General features: G+C 37.3%; 1 protein-coding gene across 3 annotated transcripts; it reads left to right on the top strand.

Annotated features, from left to right (window-relative positions):
* The first annotated feature begins 141 nt into the window (after positions 1-141).
* Positions 142-14993, top strand: LOC136255098 (zinc finger protein 420-like). Of its 3 annotated transcripts, none has more exons than XM_066047820.1 (5): positions 142-319; positions 5917-6024; positions 7292-7572; positions 11014-11251; positions 12621-14993. In XM_066047820.1, the coding sequence occupies exons 1-5, from the start codon at positions 265-267 to the stop codon at positions 14798-14800; spliced, it is 2862 nt and encodes a 953-aa protein (XP_065903892.1). In that variant the 5' UTR covers positions 142-264; the 3' UTR covers positions 14801-14993. The 3 variants fall into 3 exon arrangements, with proteins under 3 accessions (XP_065903892.1, XP_065903899.1, XP_065903906.1); XM_066047827.1 differs by lacking the exon at positions 142-319 and adding an exon at positions 2501-2542; XM_066047834.1 differs by lacking the exon at positions 142-319 and adding an exon at positions 5082-5863.
* The last annotated feature ends 1370 nt before the right edge of the window (positions 14994-16363 follow it).

The following is a 16363-nucleotide window of genomic DNA, read 5'->3' as shown; positions in this document are numbered from 1 at the left end:
AACCAATGATAGACGAACAAACATTTTCAAATTCTTTCGAAGTATCTGATTGGTTGTTTTCACGTGATATCACCAGCAAAATAAATCGTAACTGACAACCGTCTTACAATCTACTGTACTGTATAACACGTGCGTCTAATGCGAGAGCACGTGACTCCTTCAGATCATGCTCAGATAAGTTGGAGCGGACGACGAGGACGATTAACAACTACTGGAGACGTGATTGAAACGTGAAGAGGTGTGTGAGGTGGAGTGATAGACGATATGGATCATGTTACTTTTCAAAAGACGCCACATGAAGGCTCGCATGAAGGCGAAGGTACGGTACTCAGCAGGTAGCCTAGGCTAGTGAATGACTAGAGTTTCTTAATAGCTAGTGTGCGCATTAATACAATATCTATGGTGAGATCAAACGCCGTTGATAGTCTCGAATCCAGGTAACTAGGCCATTTCGGTTCGAGACACGTGTATGTCTGTGTATAAAGAACGGTTTTACAAGCTGTATGTGTTGAAATGTTTCGCTGCAAGTTTTATAGCCTGTAATTGATGAGGTCAGTGGAAAAGAAATGTGACAAAATGAAATGAAGTGGGTATGTAATGTGCATTAAATAGATGTTCAGATGCCACCTAATACAATTATTTATTCTTTAAAGGTTTTGGCATCGAGTTGGCACAATAATTTGTCACTTAAATTGTCTTCAAAAAAAATTTTTATTCATCACGAAAGTGAATCATTTTCACCATGGAGAGTTACGCTTGAGACACTAGAAGGTGGTTGTACCTGAAGCTGGTGGCTGTCTGCAAGTAGTTAATTAGTTTGTATAGTTGGGAATGTTGTGTAGTGGAACCTCATAAAGAGTTGTTTACTATAATTGTACCTGGATAAGGTCTTGTAGCAGCTGCTACATCTTGTTTTTGTGTTTTCTCCAGCAGCCAATCTTGTTACAGGGAATAATAAGCAACAAATTTTGTCGAAAGTGACCTGACAGATTCAATTGTTAGAGTGGCAAATTCAATAGTGGAGTCTAGTATAAGTGTCTGGGTATGCAATTTGAGTTAATTGCATATTGTGCAACCACTGGATGCCCATAAAAATGTATTGAAGCCATTGGGAAAGTGATGATAACTGACAATAAAACCTCCTTTGCTTACAAAGTATATGGTATGTTCCATTTTTCTGTACATAGATAGACACTACACTGATTTCTCTTTCGTTTTGTTGTTGTCTGCTGTTAATAGGATAAATGGTTGGCGAGTTATGGAGCCGTGAAGTTGAGGATTTTACAAAACCACTTTCCATGATTGATACCCATGAGTTCTACTTGAAAACCACTCAGAACTGATTGCAAAGCTTGGTAATAGATAATTTTATTGATTCTATGGAATACATTAGAAAATGTACAACATCGTGCTGTTAGATGGGCATGTGGAAGCCGGTGGGATCCTACTTCTAGGAGGTGGAATAAATCCCCTGATGATTGTGTTGATATGCTACGTTGGCCTAAGCTTACTGATCACTGAGCTATCTATGTATCTGTATGAACACTATATGACATCTTCAATAGTAGAACATCCCTGAACTTTTCTGATTATTACCATCATAACATGTCTCCTACAAGAGCTCACGATCTAACAGTTGTACCTTTACAATCTTCCATCAACAGCTACCAGTTCTCGTTTTTTGTGAATACTGTATTCCTGTTGAACAATGTGTCTTTTGATATACTGAGTATCAAACCTGTGAGCTCTTTTCATCGTGCCCTATATCGTCTGTTTTGTATTTAGTGTTTCTTGTAATTGTGTTATACAGTGAAAGCTGTGTATTATGGACACCTTGGGACCAACGGAAGTGTCCTAATTGTCAAGGTTACATGGTAAGGGATACTTTGGACCATTAGTATTCACCACATGTCCAGATTATGCAGGTGTACTCATTTTCAAGTGTCCTGTTAAGGTTCTGCTGTAGTTATGTTTTGTACTGTTCTTGTTATGTGTCTTGTTATGTATGTATGTTGAGGGAAGCACCCTCATACAGGCTATGCTTTTTGGTGTTACCCTGTCATTTTGACAAATTAGATAAATAAATAGCAGACCACTATCCAGGTGATCTTAATGCTTGTTCTTGTATTGTTCTTCGATCAAGACATAGAAACAAGCATCTGTTTGCATTCCTTGATACTAGAACACTTTTTTTTGCCAGAACTTTTCAACTTCAGCAGCTTGTAACAGCCAACCACATAACCTATGATGAGTAGACAACCACTAACACCTGTAAAAACATGCTGTTTACAAGGCTAGCATATCTTTTTGTTTTCCTATATCAAAGGTTTTAGTGTTCGTGGTCATTTTATGACTAACCACAGCAGGTGCCAATCAATAGAAAATGTATTGGGGGAGCCATTAAAAGTATTCTGAGCTGCCTCAATCGTAAATATACTGAAACTTTGCATCTGAATAGACAAGCAACGGATGGTCATATCCAAAAGCTGGTCAAGGGAAGTGACCATCCAGGTCATTATGTTAAGAAGCAGGGCGGGTCAAGGTATGTGAAGCTATAGATGTACAATATATTATTTCTATTGGATCATGTCTGTACTTTTAACACTGAAGTATTGGCTCCATTAGAAGTGTTTAATAACAGATTATTTTGAAACATTTTCTGATTACACTGTAAATTTGAGATACATTTATACTATTTAAGCAAAAATGCAGATTTCAAATGCACCTGTATGGTTTCCTGACCAGCTAGAAATTAACTTTAAAGTTCTAAAACATGCCCTAAGGCAGTGATTTTGACATGGCACCATATCTCAAATGATATAGTATACCCTACTCAACTTCTACAGAAAATTTGGTGCTTTTATCACAAAGTGAACGCTTTCATCAAATTTGTTGCTTAGCTGCTCTACTACATTGGATGGACACTGTGTCCCGATGAATTGGCTGTCGTACAAAAAATTTGAATGGGACTCGCGTGAAAACCAGCCAATGATAAACAATTGGACTATTTCAAATTCTTACAAAGTATCAGATTGGCTGTTTTTCACGTGACATCACCAGTGAAAGAAATTCTAACGACAGCTATCTTGCAATCTACTGTATGGTCAGACATCTAAGCAATCTGAGTGTCTGGATGTTATTCCTTCCCCTCTTGATATTATGTAAGCATTCCCTAGCTACCTGGTTGTCATCAATGTGAAAAACTGTTACTGTAATGGAGCTTATGAATAGGACAAGAATAGAACAAACTGTGATGAGGGAGTGGGAGATTACGTGACTAATTCTATTCTAGTATGTAAAAGGACAAGTAGAGTGCTAGATTAGAAAGTGTTTAGGAACAGACTAATGGAGCTAATCATATAAAGTTAATGGAAAGTACAGCTATTGGTAAAACGCAGAATTCCACATCTTTCAATTTCATCACGTGATTCTTATTATTGAGTCTTAGCATGATGCATTGACAGAGTGAAGACATTTGCATCTAGCAGTAACTTCATTCTAGCATACTACATTACAGTAAAACAGTGTCCTGTTATATATGGATGAAAACAGCGACACAGAGGACCTCGCTGCAGATGAACCAGATAGGAAGCTGGTCAGTGACTGCTACAGTACTCCCCGAGCTACTCCCTTGGCAAAATCCTGGCTTAATTGCTAAGTGCCATTAGTGAACATGATAGCAAGAATGGCACACTGTAGCTAGCTCTATGCTACTCATCACTGAATTGTTGCTGTACGTGTGCCAGTGTTGCAGGACTTTTTTAACAGAGCTAATGTGTTGTTTACTGACTCCACCTTAATCGTGCTGAGCACCATGCCAGGTGAGAGTATTGTGAAGTGTAATGGGTGGATGGCGGGCAGCAAATCCTTAAGCAAATAGCTTCGCCAGTCTAATTGCCACTGGTTAATTCCTTCTGCTACAATGTCTCTTTTGTTTAATTGTTGTCAATACTGCAGCTACGTATGTTTCACTTCCAGTAAATTTGTGTTTCTGTACTACTGAAGAATTGACCTCTGTTTATTCCAACATGTCTTTATTGATTCCAGCTTGACACGCCATGCCAAAGACTCAAATACGTATATGACTCACGTGATAAAATTAATCAGTGTGGAATCCCGAATTTCCGCTTTTACCAATAGCCTTTTATGGTAGCAGAACCTTGTACCGATTTGATCAAATAGAGCGGTCAACAATAGTTGTTTTCTGATGTACCCTATGAATAGCTACACCTGTATTCCTATGACACTGACTAGAAGTTAATGCATTGATTATTCTATTAAGTAATACAATGATGTATTAGAAGGATGTGGTAGTGTGGCTATGGTCCAGGGCTGTGTAAAGTAAGTCTCATCTATTTGGCATACAGTACAGTGTTGCAGGTCTTCATCTAGCAATGACTCGGGGGAACAAAGTGTTGTGAGACTTGGGAGAAGGTTTAGGGCATGCACCGAGGAAACTTTGTATTTCAGACTCGTGGGTTGCTTCAAAAGTTATCTCAGTATTCCGGGTACTGATGGCCTCTTAGCTACAGTTTTCATCAACTGTGCTGCCACAATATTCATGTTATGTGTTATATTACAGTTGTTGGTTGTTGGTGAATATGAGACTTATAAATGCCAAAGTTCCTGTTAGTACCAACTGTGATCAAAAATAAACTATAGGCCAGCACTATAGGCAGTAGACAATAACTTGGAATGCATAACACTACCCTTTTGTGTTAACCTTTCATGACCAGACCTCTAGTATTAATTTTGGTGTGCGTAATTCTGTGATATATCCCAAGCATACAGCATGGTACATAGTAATATTAGGGATCATGGAGATTTGGCCAAAAAGTATCACCCAGAAACCACCTCACAATACCTTCATGGTACCTTGGCAGTATTGTTTAGGTATATCCAAGTCTAAAAATGCCTTCAGTACAGCAACAATAATAAAATGCTTTCAATAGGTCGATGCAATTTTTTAAAATTATTCAATTTTCTATGATCCCTATTCAAACTTAAATGATTATTAGCATAAAATCACAAATTTTACATTTCAAGAAAGGTAGGGAAAGGAAAATTTCCTGTAATCGATCTCTTTCACATGAGACTACCCAAAATAGCTATATGCACACCTCGGTTTTATATTAATCCTAGGTCGGATTGCTATTTGGGTCAGTGGGTCAGCAGTAGTGAACCAGTACCGTAAATGTGCATAATACCGTATAGTAAAAAACTTTGGCGAATGGCATTCAATTCGCCAAAGTTTTTTTGCCAATTATTTTAGATGATCACACGAGCACCCTAAAACTTGAGATGAAGGTTAGCTCGTAGTCAGGCGTACCACCATGTAATAAAGATCGAGCTGACTTTGGAGATCTTCCTAGGAATGTGTCCCACAGTTGTAAGCACTCCTTGGGATAGCATTTCCAACCGGCTTCCCATTTGCTTTTCAGCTATGGTTCATCGTCTTGTGATGGATTTGGCCAATTTATTTTATTATTTTTGTTTTGTTTACCGGCCAGTATATTCTGTATCACGTATATCAAATAGTTTGATATACGTGATAACCTCTGCTACTGGAGTTCACTGAAAATACAAATACACTTGCTCTCGGCATCGCAGGAGATAGAGAAGCCGCGAGAGAAGCATGTCTTTGCTAGCACGTCATTAGACCAGTAGCTACTAAAGTACAGCTACAAAAACAATGCTAGCTACTTATACACTACTTAACTGATGAGTTGACACCTTATCCTTACGTACTGTACAGTAAAAACTTTGGCGAATATTATTTCAATCACCAAAGTTTTTTCTGCCAATTTATTCAACAGTGGGGTTTCGTCACACTTTTTTACTGCCAAAGTTTTTTTACTATACGGTATGTTATTTATCTTGTTTATGAAGTTAGTAAGTGTACTTGTTTATTTGCAGACGGCAGTGTAGTGGTCGCTCCACTGAAACAAAATATGACAAGGATGGAGACATTGAATTATGCTACTTCTGGGAGTAGCAATGACACTAGTATTGACGATGTAATCTGTAAGTGAAGTTACCATATATGGTACATATTTACAAGTGTTACATTTATTATATTTGACCAAATGGCTGAGCGAAACTTGCCATGTTTAAAGTGTTTGTTACTCTAGAGTAATAATGGAGTGGAGTGCTCAGCCTAATATGTTCAATACTCTTGGAGTTATGTCAGGAGTATAAAAGTGTTATAGATCTAGACAGTTGGAACAGCCACAAAATTGATATGTAGAGCAGTTATAGTTGAAAATATAATACAGGTGATTAGTTAATCAAATCATAACTAATGAGTGAAGAAGGGTACAAAGACAAGAGTCAACTTAGCATGTTCAGCACTTCAGTAGTGAATCCATTATAGTGTAGTGCTAGCCCTAAATCTATCCATATGCACAAACAAGAAGGCTATTTGAAAGACAAACAAACTTTATTTCCATCACATTTGTAAACAAACAGATGAAAATCGGAAAAAAGTGTTTTACTAGCAAGTGGTACAACAGATATTGAGTCTTGTTTCTCTATATACAAAGCAATTGGAGTGTACACCAATATTTCACAGTCTGAGTTCTACCCACACTCTTCAGCAGTGGTTCAAAACAACCAGTGCCTCTAAAAATCTGACCATTGCCTTCTTAAATACAACCAGTATCTAGTTCGTATATCATCACTAATGCTGTGATATACTCTAATATAACACACAGTCTAATAGTGATTCACTGATACTAGTATCAGTATCGGCCCCATTTTGGTAGTATTGGACTTGTATCGGTAAGGCTATAAATGTCTGATACCAACTGATACTATAAATGATGTCATTTACTGTAATTACTTTTCAAGATGGCGGTGTACATAGCGCATCGCACTGAGTTAAGCAAGATCCCACGAAAGAAGCCAGTTGCTACCATTATTAGTACAGTTGAAACTGTATCGGCCATTTCCAGCTTCAAGTGTATTGGTATCGGATTGGTAGTGAAAAGTGATACCGTTGCATCACTACAGTCTAACACAACACACAGCATATGGGTCAATGTTAAATTTTAGGCCGACACTTGAGAATTCCTGGGCAGAATCCTGCATGATACATGTGACTTTTTTCTATATGCTGGAATACCGTGATATTTGACTAATGTTTAGATATGAATAATAATACCATACTACTCAATATACAATGCATAGAATCGAAACACTCTAATATAACAGTGAGGGTGTCGGTTAAGTTTGACCAGATAATTATTCTGTTTGTTATACAACAACATTAATGTTGTTTTACCATTTCCAGTTTGTGTTACTTGTGATAAATCATACCATGGTGACTGTCCAGTACATGGTCCTCTAACACCATTGGATGAATCCCGGGGGTGGGACCAAGACTCAAAATCCTTTACCAGTGTACCAGTACCACTACAAGTTACAGTGAAGATGTCCTCCATTATGAATGCTGGCAAGGGAGTGTTTGCCAAAGAGTTAATACCCAGAAGGACTAGGATTGGTCCCTACAAGGGAGAAGTGGTACAGAAAGAAGATGTAACTGATGAAACTGATACAAGTTACTTCTTTGAGGTAATTTTTCTATTGTGCACAGTGAACAGTACAATGCAAATTTATTGTTACAGTAGTACAAGATGGCCGATCAAAAGTACATTTGATGGGCCATTGTGAAATTGCATGGCAGTGTAAAGCACAAGCTTCTAGGGGTCTGGGGGGCATTTCCCCAGACATTTTTAAAATGGAACACAGTGAGGCTGAATCTGAGACCAGTTTCAAATACTTCACTAAATTTGATGTTTATTTCTGTTACAGAGAATAAATTACAGTGTGCACATTAGCTGGTAATACATGTATAATTTGTATTGTGTACAGGTAATAGTTGTAACACACCCATGAGGTTTGTATCGGATTTGTAAACATGACACCTATGGGCACAAATCAGAGACAAACCATATGGATGTGGTATAACTGATTTGTGACGTGGGGAGTGCACAGATCAAAGGCGTCCATTTGTAACATGGAAGGAACAAGAAAGCAAGGTTAATATATTGGCTACCACTGAGCGTTGTGTGCAAAGAAATGATTTTACTGACTAATTACTGTCTTGATGGTTAATTCATTGTTAGCTAGTTTGTTCATTGGTAGCACGTTTGCCATGCACAAGCGTGAGTTGCCATCATTTATGCCAATCACTCCAACAATTGTATTGCTTAGCATCATTTAGACGAGTGCAGGTGAAGTGTTGGATATTCATTGTTGAGTGGTGCAGCGCTATAATAGCCTTGGTTAGCTTAATTTATTGGCGAACGAGCATGTGGTATACAGATATACTGACTCAACCCAACAGTTTTACTGCTTCTCTTTATTCAGACGAGTGCAGTGTTGTGTGTTTATTCGTTCCGGGGTGATTTACCTCCTTGTCAGTCCTTGATGTATTAGCTTTGTATTGTGGGTATGTAAAAACAGTGGACCTGGGGACCAAGGATCCAGGGGAACCTGACTCTTCTTGGAATTTATACCCTTCACAATCTTCTACTCTTGTACTAGGTACTTCTGCAAGTAGTCTTGCATGTCTAATCCACTTCTTTTCCTGTCATGGTGTCTCACATGATGTTAAACCCATTAGAAAATATAAGCTCCCCTGAAAAAATGTATCTGAAACTGACTGCATTTATAGGCCACTCACCTGCTGTAGTTTGAGCATACTAATCTATTATTTCGACTCACTACTAAGTTTTAGAAACATTGTGTAAAAAAATGTTCAGGGGGAAATAGCAATTGGCAAGCTAAGCAAGTTTCAGTCCAGCACAACCAGGCACATTACATCGTGGTGTATTTGCACAATGTCTCTAAATTTTAGTAGCAAGTTGACGTAATAGACTAGTATGTAGTGATGTGCGATACTTATTGATATATCGGAATATTGCGATACTCCAGCTGTATCGCACCGATACACACGTACACGTATCAATATTTTGATTGCACAATCACGGAAATATGAAGGTCTGGCTTTCTTCAAGTTAAGAGTGTAGCTGGGGTTTTTACCTGTTTCCTAGACTCCTTAAGCTTGTTATATAATATTGCAATGGTGTAATGGCTGGTACTAAACAATAAAATAATTTTCAGCCACCCACGCACTTAATTAAACTTGGCTTTTTTGTACAAAGGATGTACTGTATCACATATCGATATCGTATCGTGACTACACAGCTATTAGATACAGATACACCATTTCAGGCGTATCACACATCACTACTAGTATGCTCGTTGTGCAGCAGGTGGGTGGCCTATAAATGCAGTCACTTTTTCAGAGGTGCTTATAATTTCTAACTGATTTAAATGAGACACTATGACAGGGGAGAAGTGGATTGATTATGCAAGACTACTTGCAGAGGTACCTAGTACAAGTATAGAGATTGTGAAGTATGTAAAATTCCAAGAAGAGATGGATACTCACGGGTCCTCGGTACCCGGGTCCACTGTATTTACCTACCTTTGTGTTGTGACTTCCTGTGTTGGTCTGGTGTTTGGTTTTGTTTGATGTTTTTGAACTAATTAGTGGCCAGACTGTGTGGCCAGAGGTACTTGACCAGATTTGTAAGGTTAGGGAAATTGGAAACAGTGAAAATAGAAACTAAAAATGGGAAACAGAAATGGTCAAATCGTCATGTAAATGTACCCTATAGAGTAAAGTCTTTGTTTAGTGGCCACCTCTTAAAGACTACCTCTGTACAAAGACCATATCGTAATTGGATCTCAAAGATAGCTATGGCATACTTACCTTATAAGACCACTTCATGGTCACCTTTTATAGGACCACCTTTCCACATTGTAATAATACCTAAGTTTCAAACATCAATCATTTCATGACTTATCAAAACAGCTAGGTCAGCTAGGCTCTAAAGGTCATCATCTCCTTATGAGACTTCTTTTTCATTGATCAGTAGGTTGTAGTGACTAGATACATTTCACTTACATAGACTGTGATATATTCTGGTACAAACTAAGTGATGACTTGAGTGAAGTGTGGACCAAAATATGGGTGACCCCCAGAGAGGATTATGACATCATGTCAGATCAAAGTTAAAGTTGATCTGACATGATCTGACATTGTATGGCAATGCTTAGCAGCATGTGTAACTGATGTAAGCATGCCAAGCTGGAGCATGCTCCCTGAAAAATTTTGGTTTTTCAAAACTTAGATGCGAGCATTTTGACACCCAAAACTCCTTCAGCAGCCATATTGTTAAGCCACGTACATAATAATCTACATTGTAATGATTTGATATGAAATTATCCAATACGATGTTTTGTGACATGTATCTATATCAATTATGGTCATATACTGCAGTACATTTAAACCCCTTTTAGAGCACCTAAACAGTGTATGAACATGTGGTGGAATGGTACAGATAACAAGGTGCAGGTTCGATTCTCCAAGCTAGACAACTTTTTTTTTGCTTTTTTAGACCTTTTAAGTACATTTTTAGACTGCTCTGTTAGAATCACTGACTGTTCTATTAAAGTATATCGATCTTTTTCAGCGGAAAGTGGTTGGCCATCCTTGACTGGTTCAGCTAATTGATTGGTAAATGTCTGATGGCCGACCGTTATAATCCACTCTGGTGATCCCTTTCTGTGAGTCACAAAGTACATATTTGAATATTACCATGTAAAGAGGTGGTCTTTATAAAAGGTGACCATGAAGTGGTCTAAAACGTTAGATCATCAAGTATTCCTTAACTATCTTTTAGAATCTAATTACAATGTGGTCTTTAAGAGGAGGTCACTAAGTGAGGTTTTTACGCTGGGATACACGTATATAACTATTTGACCATTTCCGTTTCCAGTGTTTCCAATTGTGCCTTGAATAAAAAGTAGATAAACAAATATACAGATCCTAATTTACACTGTTATGGTTACATGTGTAGGCATCATCCCTTGTTCATTACTTTTCTCTCTACTATGGTCTCTACTCAAATAAAATTTACTGTGTATAATTGTCATTTCTAGGTAAAGAAAAATGTTTCTGAGTCATACTACATTGATGCCAAGAATGAGGATCATGCTAGTTGGTTGAGATTTATCAATTATGCTGGAAATGAAGAAGAACAGAATTTATTATCATTCCAATACCAGGGTAATATTTACTGCTACACCATTAAGGATATTCTACCAGGCACAGAACTATTAGTATGGTATGGTGAGCAGTATGTCAAACTATTGGGACTACCAGTGGACTATGTTATTGGTAAGAGCATCATTTTGTTATTGTGTGTCTCCTGGCAAGCATGAGCAGACAATTGGAAATAGTAGAAATGGATGCTGGAAACGGAAAATGAAATTCATCTAGCATACTGTGTATGCTACAATAAAACCCTTGCTCAATGACCACCTCTTAAAGACCACCTTGTTACAAAGACCACATTGTAATTAAGTCCCAAAGTTAGCTAAGGGTATACTTAATTACATCATCAATAAGACTACATTTTACAATGACTATCTCTTTACAAAGACCATGTGTAATAATGAGTATGACAAGTATAATTACTGTAGGTCTCAGGTGCATACTCCTGTCATGACAGGACTTGACCTTATGACTATTTTCATATCAAACATCTAGGCTTCAGAAAATTTATGGCCTACTTTATGACCCTACAGTAAGGTCATTGTGATATCATTCTACCATAATTGAGTCACTTAAGAGTCATTAGGTGTAAATCAGTTAGTTTGCAACAGACCATGCAAGTGAAGTGTATCGAAGAAACTTAAGTTTTGTGACACATAAAAGTCATGAAATACATGTTTGTAATGAAGTCTTTCTACAGAATCGGTCTTTGTACAGAGGTGGTCTGTGTAACAAAGTGGCCTTATTAGCGACGACATCATGCATGCCTGAGTTACCTCTGGAACCTAATGACATCCTTGTATGCAGTTTGTAGCAGAGTGTTCTGTAATTAAGTTCCTTAATAGTAAGCATTATCCATCTCTTGCAAGGCTGGAGATGCCATTATTAAGCTACATACTGGTACCAGTCTTACTCACAAGTCACAAAGGTCATGCATCCACTAAATTGTTAGAATATTCACAAAAATGTATGACAGTAGCTGAGCTTTGTAGGGTGGGTTGCATTAGACTGGCCACATTATTCCCTGTTTAAGTAACACCAATGAAAATGACTAGCTAACCTATATGAGTGTTCGATACAGTCTAGGTTTTGTTCATAAAATGTAGCTGACTTGTTTGTTTAAAACTTTTACATGGATAGACATGCAGACACTTGATTTTCTCCAGACCAATTTCAGAAACCACTTTTCAGATGTGAGTACAGGCTTGCGTTAAGAAGGATGTTACAGTGGGACCTCCATTATCCAAGGACCTGTGTGCCAGTTCAATCATAGGAGTGCATGTTTAGATAAGCAGATAAATAAATACCATTCATTTATATACACAACTTCGTTCAACTATTCTAATAGAATATACACCTGTTGACAAAATACTCTAATAGAACAGTCTTTGGATAATCGAGGGCTATAGGATAAGTGAGAATCGAGATCCTACTTTACTGTATATCGTTAAGCTATACTAATTGTAATATCATTAAAATGTAAATTTTGCAGATGCCAACTACATTTGTGTTCACTGCCAAGCACAGTTTGTGAAAAAATGTGATTTTGATATTCACTTGAAGTACAGTCAAGCTTGTTGTGATGCTAATCCACAAGTGTTCAAGTGTGGAAAATGTGGAGAAGTGTTTACTACACTGATCAACCTTCAACAACATATCAGGAGACATGAACAAAATAACCATCTCACATCCACGCTCTCAAGACCTCATGAAGTAACATATTCTTTAAAATCACAGATACTATTGCCAGCTGGTGATAGTGAACAATTCCAATGTGAATTCTGTGGTATATCTTTTATGCAAAATGATAATCTACAGGAGCACCTACGAACTCATAATGGAGGCACTCCTTATGAATGTCTGTGTTGTAGAAAGACACTTGCAAGGTGTAATCATCATAAGTTACACCTGATAGCTCAACCTGGAGAAAAACCACACTGTTGTAAATATTGCAGTAAATCATTTCAAACCAGGAGCAAGCTGAAACGTCATACGCTAACCCATACTGGGGAAAAGCCTCATCAGTGTCAATACTGCCACAAAGCCTTTGCAGTAGACTACAATCTGAAACTGCATCTAAGAACTCATACAGGAGAAAAACCTCATAGTTGTAAGCATTGCAGTAAATCATTTGTATCAACTTCTGCTCTGAAAGTTCATTTAAGAATTCACTCAGGGGAGAAGCCTTATTGTTGTAAGCATTGTAGTAAGTCATTTGCAAGATGTTATGGTCTTCAAGTTCACTTAAGAACTCATACAGGAGAAAAACCTCATAGTTGTAAGCGTTGCAGTAAATCATTTATAACATCTTCTGCTCTGAAAGTTCATTTGAGAATTCACTCAGGGGAGAAGCCTTATTGTTGTAAGCATTGTAGTAAATCATTTGCAACATGTTACGGTCTTCGGGTTCACTTAAGAACTCACACAGGAGAAAAACCTCACAGTTGTAAGCTTTGCAGTAAATCATTTGTAACATCTTCTTCTCTGAAAGTTCATGTGAGAACTCACTCAGGGGAGAAGCCTTCTACTCTTAAAATTCATGTTAAAAATCACTCAGGAGAAAAGCCTTACCAATGTCGATATTGTGAAAAAACATTTGTCACCATCTACAATTTAGTAGTGCATTTACGTTCACATACAGGGGAGAAACCATATCAGTGCCACTATTGTGGTAGAGTGTTTGTAAGATCAGATTATTTACAATATCATTTGAAAACTCACAAAGGGAAGAAGTCTTACCGATGCCAATGTTGTCACAAATCCTTCACACGCAACTCGGTGCTTAGGAAACATCTATGGATTCACAAGAATGAAAAGTCATATCAGTGTCGGTATTGTAGTGAAGTGTTTGAACAATCTAGTGCTCTTAAAATTCATTTAAGAACTTGTGCAAAAGAAAAGTCATTCAAGTGCAAGCAGTGTAGTAAAGTGTTTTCATCCTCAAGTGAGCTTCAATATCATTTAAAGACCCATACTGGAGAGAAGCCTTATAAATGTCAATGTTGTGACAAAGCTTTTACAGCTAGAGATAGTTTAAATAGGCATATGCGAGTGCATACTGGAGAGAAGCCCTACCATTGTGATAATTGTGGAAGAACATTTGCAACATTATTTTCTTTGCAATGTCATGTACGAACTCATACTGGGGAGAAGCCCTATCAGTGTCAAAATTGTCACAAACGATTTACAACCAAAAGTAACTTAAATAAACATTTACTAGTTCATAATGGAGAGAGGCCCAATCAATGCGATAATTGTGGTAAAGCGTTTGTCTCTGATGATTACCTAAAGCGACATTTGCGAGTTCATACTGGAGAGAGGCCCTTTCATTGTGAAGATTGTGGAAAATCATTTAGATGTTTGTCTTATTTACACAAACATTCAAAAACCCACACTGAGGAGAAGCCTTATCAATGTGAAAGTTGCCACAAGAGATTTACAATCAAAAGATATTTAACAAAGCATTTGAAAGTTCATACTGGAGAGAGGCCCCATCAATGTGATATTTGTGGGAAAGCTTTCAAAAGATCATCACATTTACAGCATCATGCAAGAAGCCACACAAAGGAAAAGCCCTACAAATGTCAGCATTGTCCTAAAGCCTACACCACAAACTATAGCCTTAAGAAACATTTAAAACTTCATAGCGAAACTGTCAATACTACTAAATAATCTCACCCGTCTATAGGATCCTAACATAAGTGCCTTCTATTGACATCAGTTTTTGTAGTATACTATTTGAACATTCATGCACTTGTACCCAAATAGTTGCTAGTATGTATGTACATGTGTAGCTATGCTGCAGAATACATTGTTTGTAGGCATGACATGTAATGAAATTAAGCCATGACATTGATTGTTGGTAGCCATTGTTTGTAATTATAGTTTAGCTATAAATACTACGGAAATACTGCATGGCAATCTGTATGCTAAGAATTCCGTGCAAATTTTAAACTAAATTAATGAACTGAAGTAAAAAATTCCTAGTATAGCCATGCGTGTGTTGGCTGTTTGCATGCCACTCTGGGTAACTAACCAGGGGTGGTCCAAAAGTCTGTATCTCTGAAACTTATATATATGTATTGGTATAACTAACCTTATTTAATAGCACCGTTACTACTCTAGATCTTATAGAGCAGTCATTTCCATGTTCTGGATAATTATAAGTGGGCTGGAGTCTGGATAACTGAAGTTCCACCTGTACATGCACATTATTAGTACGCAGCAGTACTATGTACATACTTATTACGCATGTCATTGTGTATGCTACCAAGTGCAGAATACACAATTTATGATTACAGTGAAACTTCATTGATTTATATACCGTATAGCTGGAAACTTTGGCTAGTGAACAATGTTTCGCCAAACTATATAAAATCCACCAAATCAATTGTAAAGTAGTAGCTCAAAAAATTCGCCAAACTTTGTTCTCGCCAAAATCCTATCGCAGCTAATTCACCAAAGTTTCCTCCCGCCAAACTTTCCAGCTATGCGGTAGACCATGAAGTTTACTGAATTTACACTGACTTAGTATTAGATTTACAGGTAAGGAGCCTGTAAAGCCTGATCTTTACAAAAATTATAGTCTATTAATAGCTAATTACAACATAAAAACTATACAGATTATACAACAAGAAGTAGCCAAATAATTAGTAATCATACAATAAAGTAGCTATAGACTACAGTCAAGTAAATTTTTAAAGTCATTCAATGAGGGAGCACTAACTACGCGATGAGGTAGGTTATTCCAATGATTAATAGCTCTCACAGTAAAAAATGAAGATCTCACTATAGTAGATAATTGTGGCTGAAATAGTTTGTAATTATGACCTCTAGTTATTGATAAACTATTGATGGTTAGTAATTCTGATGAATCTACATTAAGATTATTATGTAGAAGTTTATAAATCATTATCATATCACCACGACGCCTCTGGTATTTTAGTGATGGCAAGTTTAATTCAACAAGACGGTCATCATATGCATAATCCTGAAGGTTGTGGATCAACTTCATTGCTCTTCTCTGCACTTTTTCTATATTTGCTGATCAAGGATATACTGGGGTCCCCAGACAATATTGTTTCAGTTATATATAGCTATATAGGAATATGTTGGAATATATATATATAGGTGATGTACGTGTTCTATATAGGAACAATCGGAAAGTTTAGCTGGTGAGTGTAATGTTGTCTTCTCGATGTACTACTGATCATGAAAGATTGAGATACTCTAATA

The sequence above is a fragment of the Dysidea avara genome, chromosome 1, assembly GCF_963678975.1.
Source record: "Dysidea avara chromosome 1, odDysAvar1.4, whole genome shotgun sequence".
Lineage (NCBI taxonomy): Eukaryota > Metazoa > Porifera > Demospongiae > Dictyoceratida > Dysideidae > Dysidea > Dysidea avara.
Note: the sequence above shows the minus strand (reverse complement) of the source record. Positions and strands in the feature narration are given on the sequence as shown.

Excerpts from the sequence above, each read along its gene's own strand:
- LOC136255098 (XM_066047820.1), top strand. The coding sequence starts at position 265 with ATGGATCATGTTACTTTTCAAAAGACGCCACATGAAGGCTCGCATGAA. Across the intron at positions 320-5,916 it reads AGGCTCGCATGAAGGCGAAG|ACGGCAGTGTAGTGGTCGCT; the intron begins GTACGGTACTCA and ends GTTTATTTGCAG. Across the intron at positions 7,573-11,013 it reads ATACAAGTTACTTCTTTGAG|GTAAAGAAAAATGTTTCTGA; the intron begins GTAATTTTTCTA and ends TGTCATTTCTAG.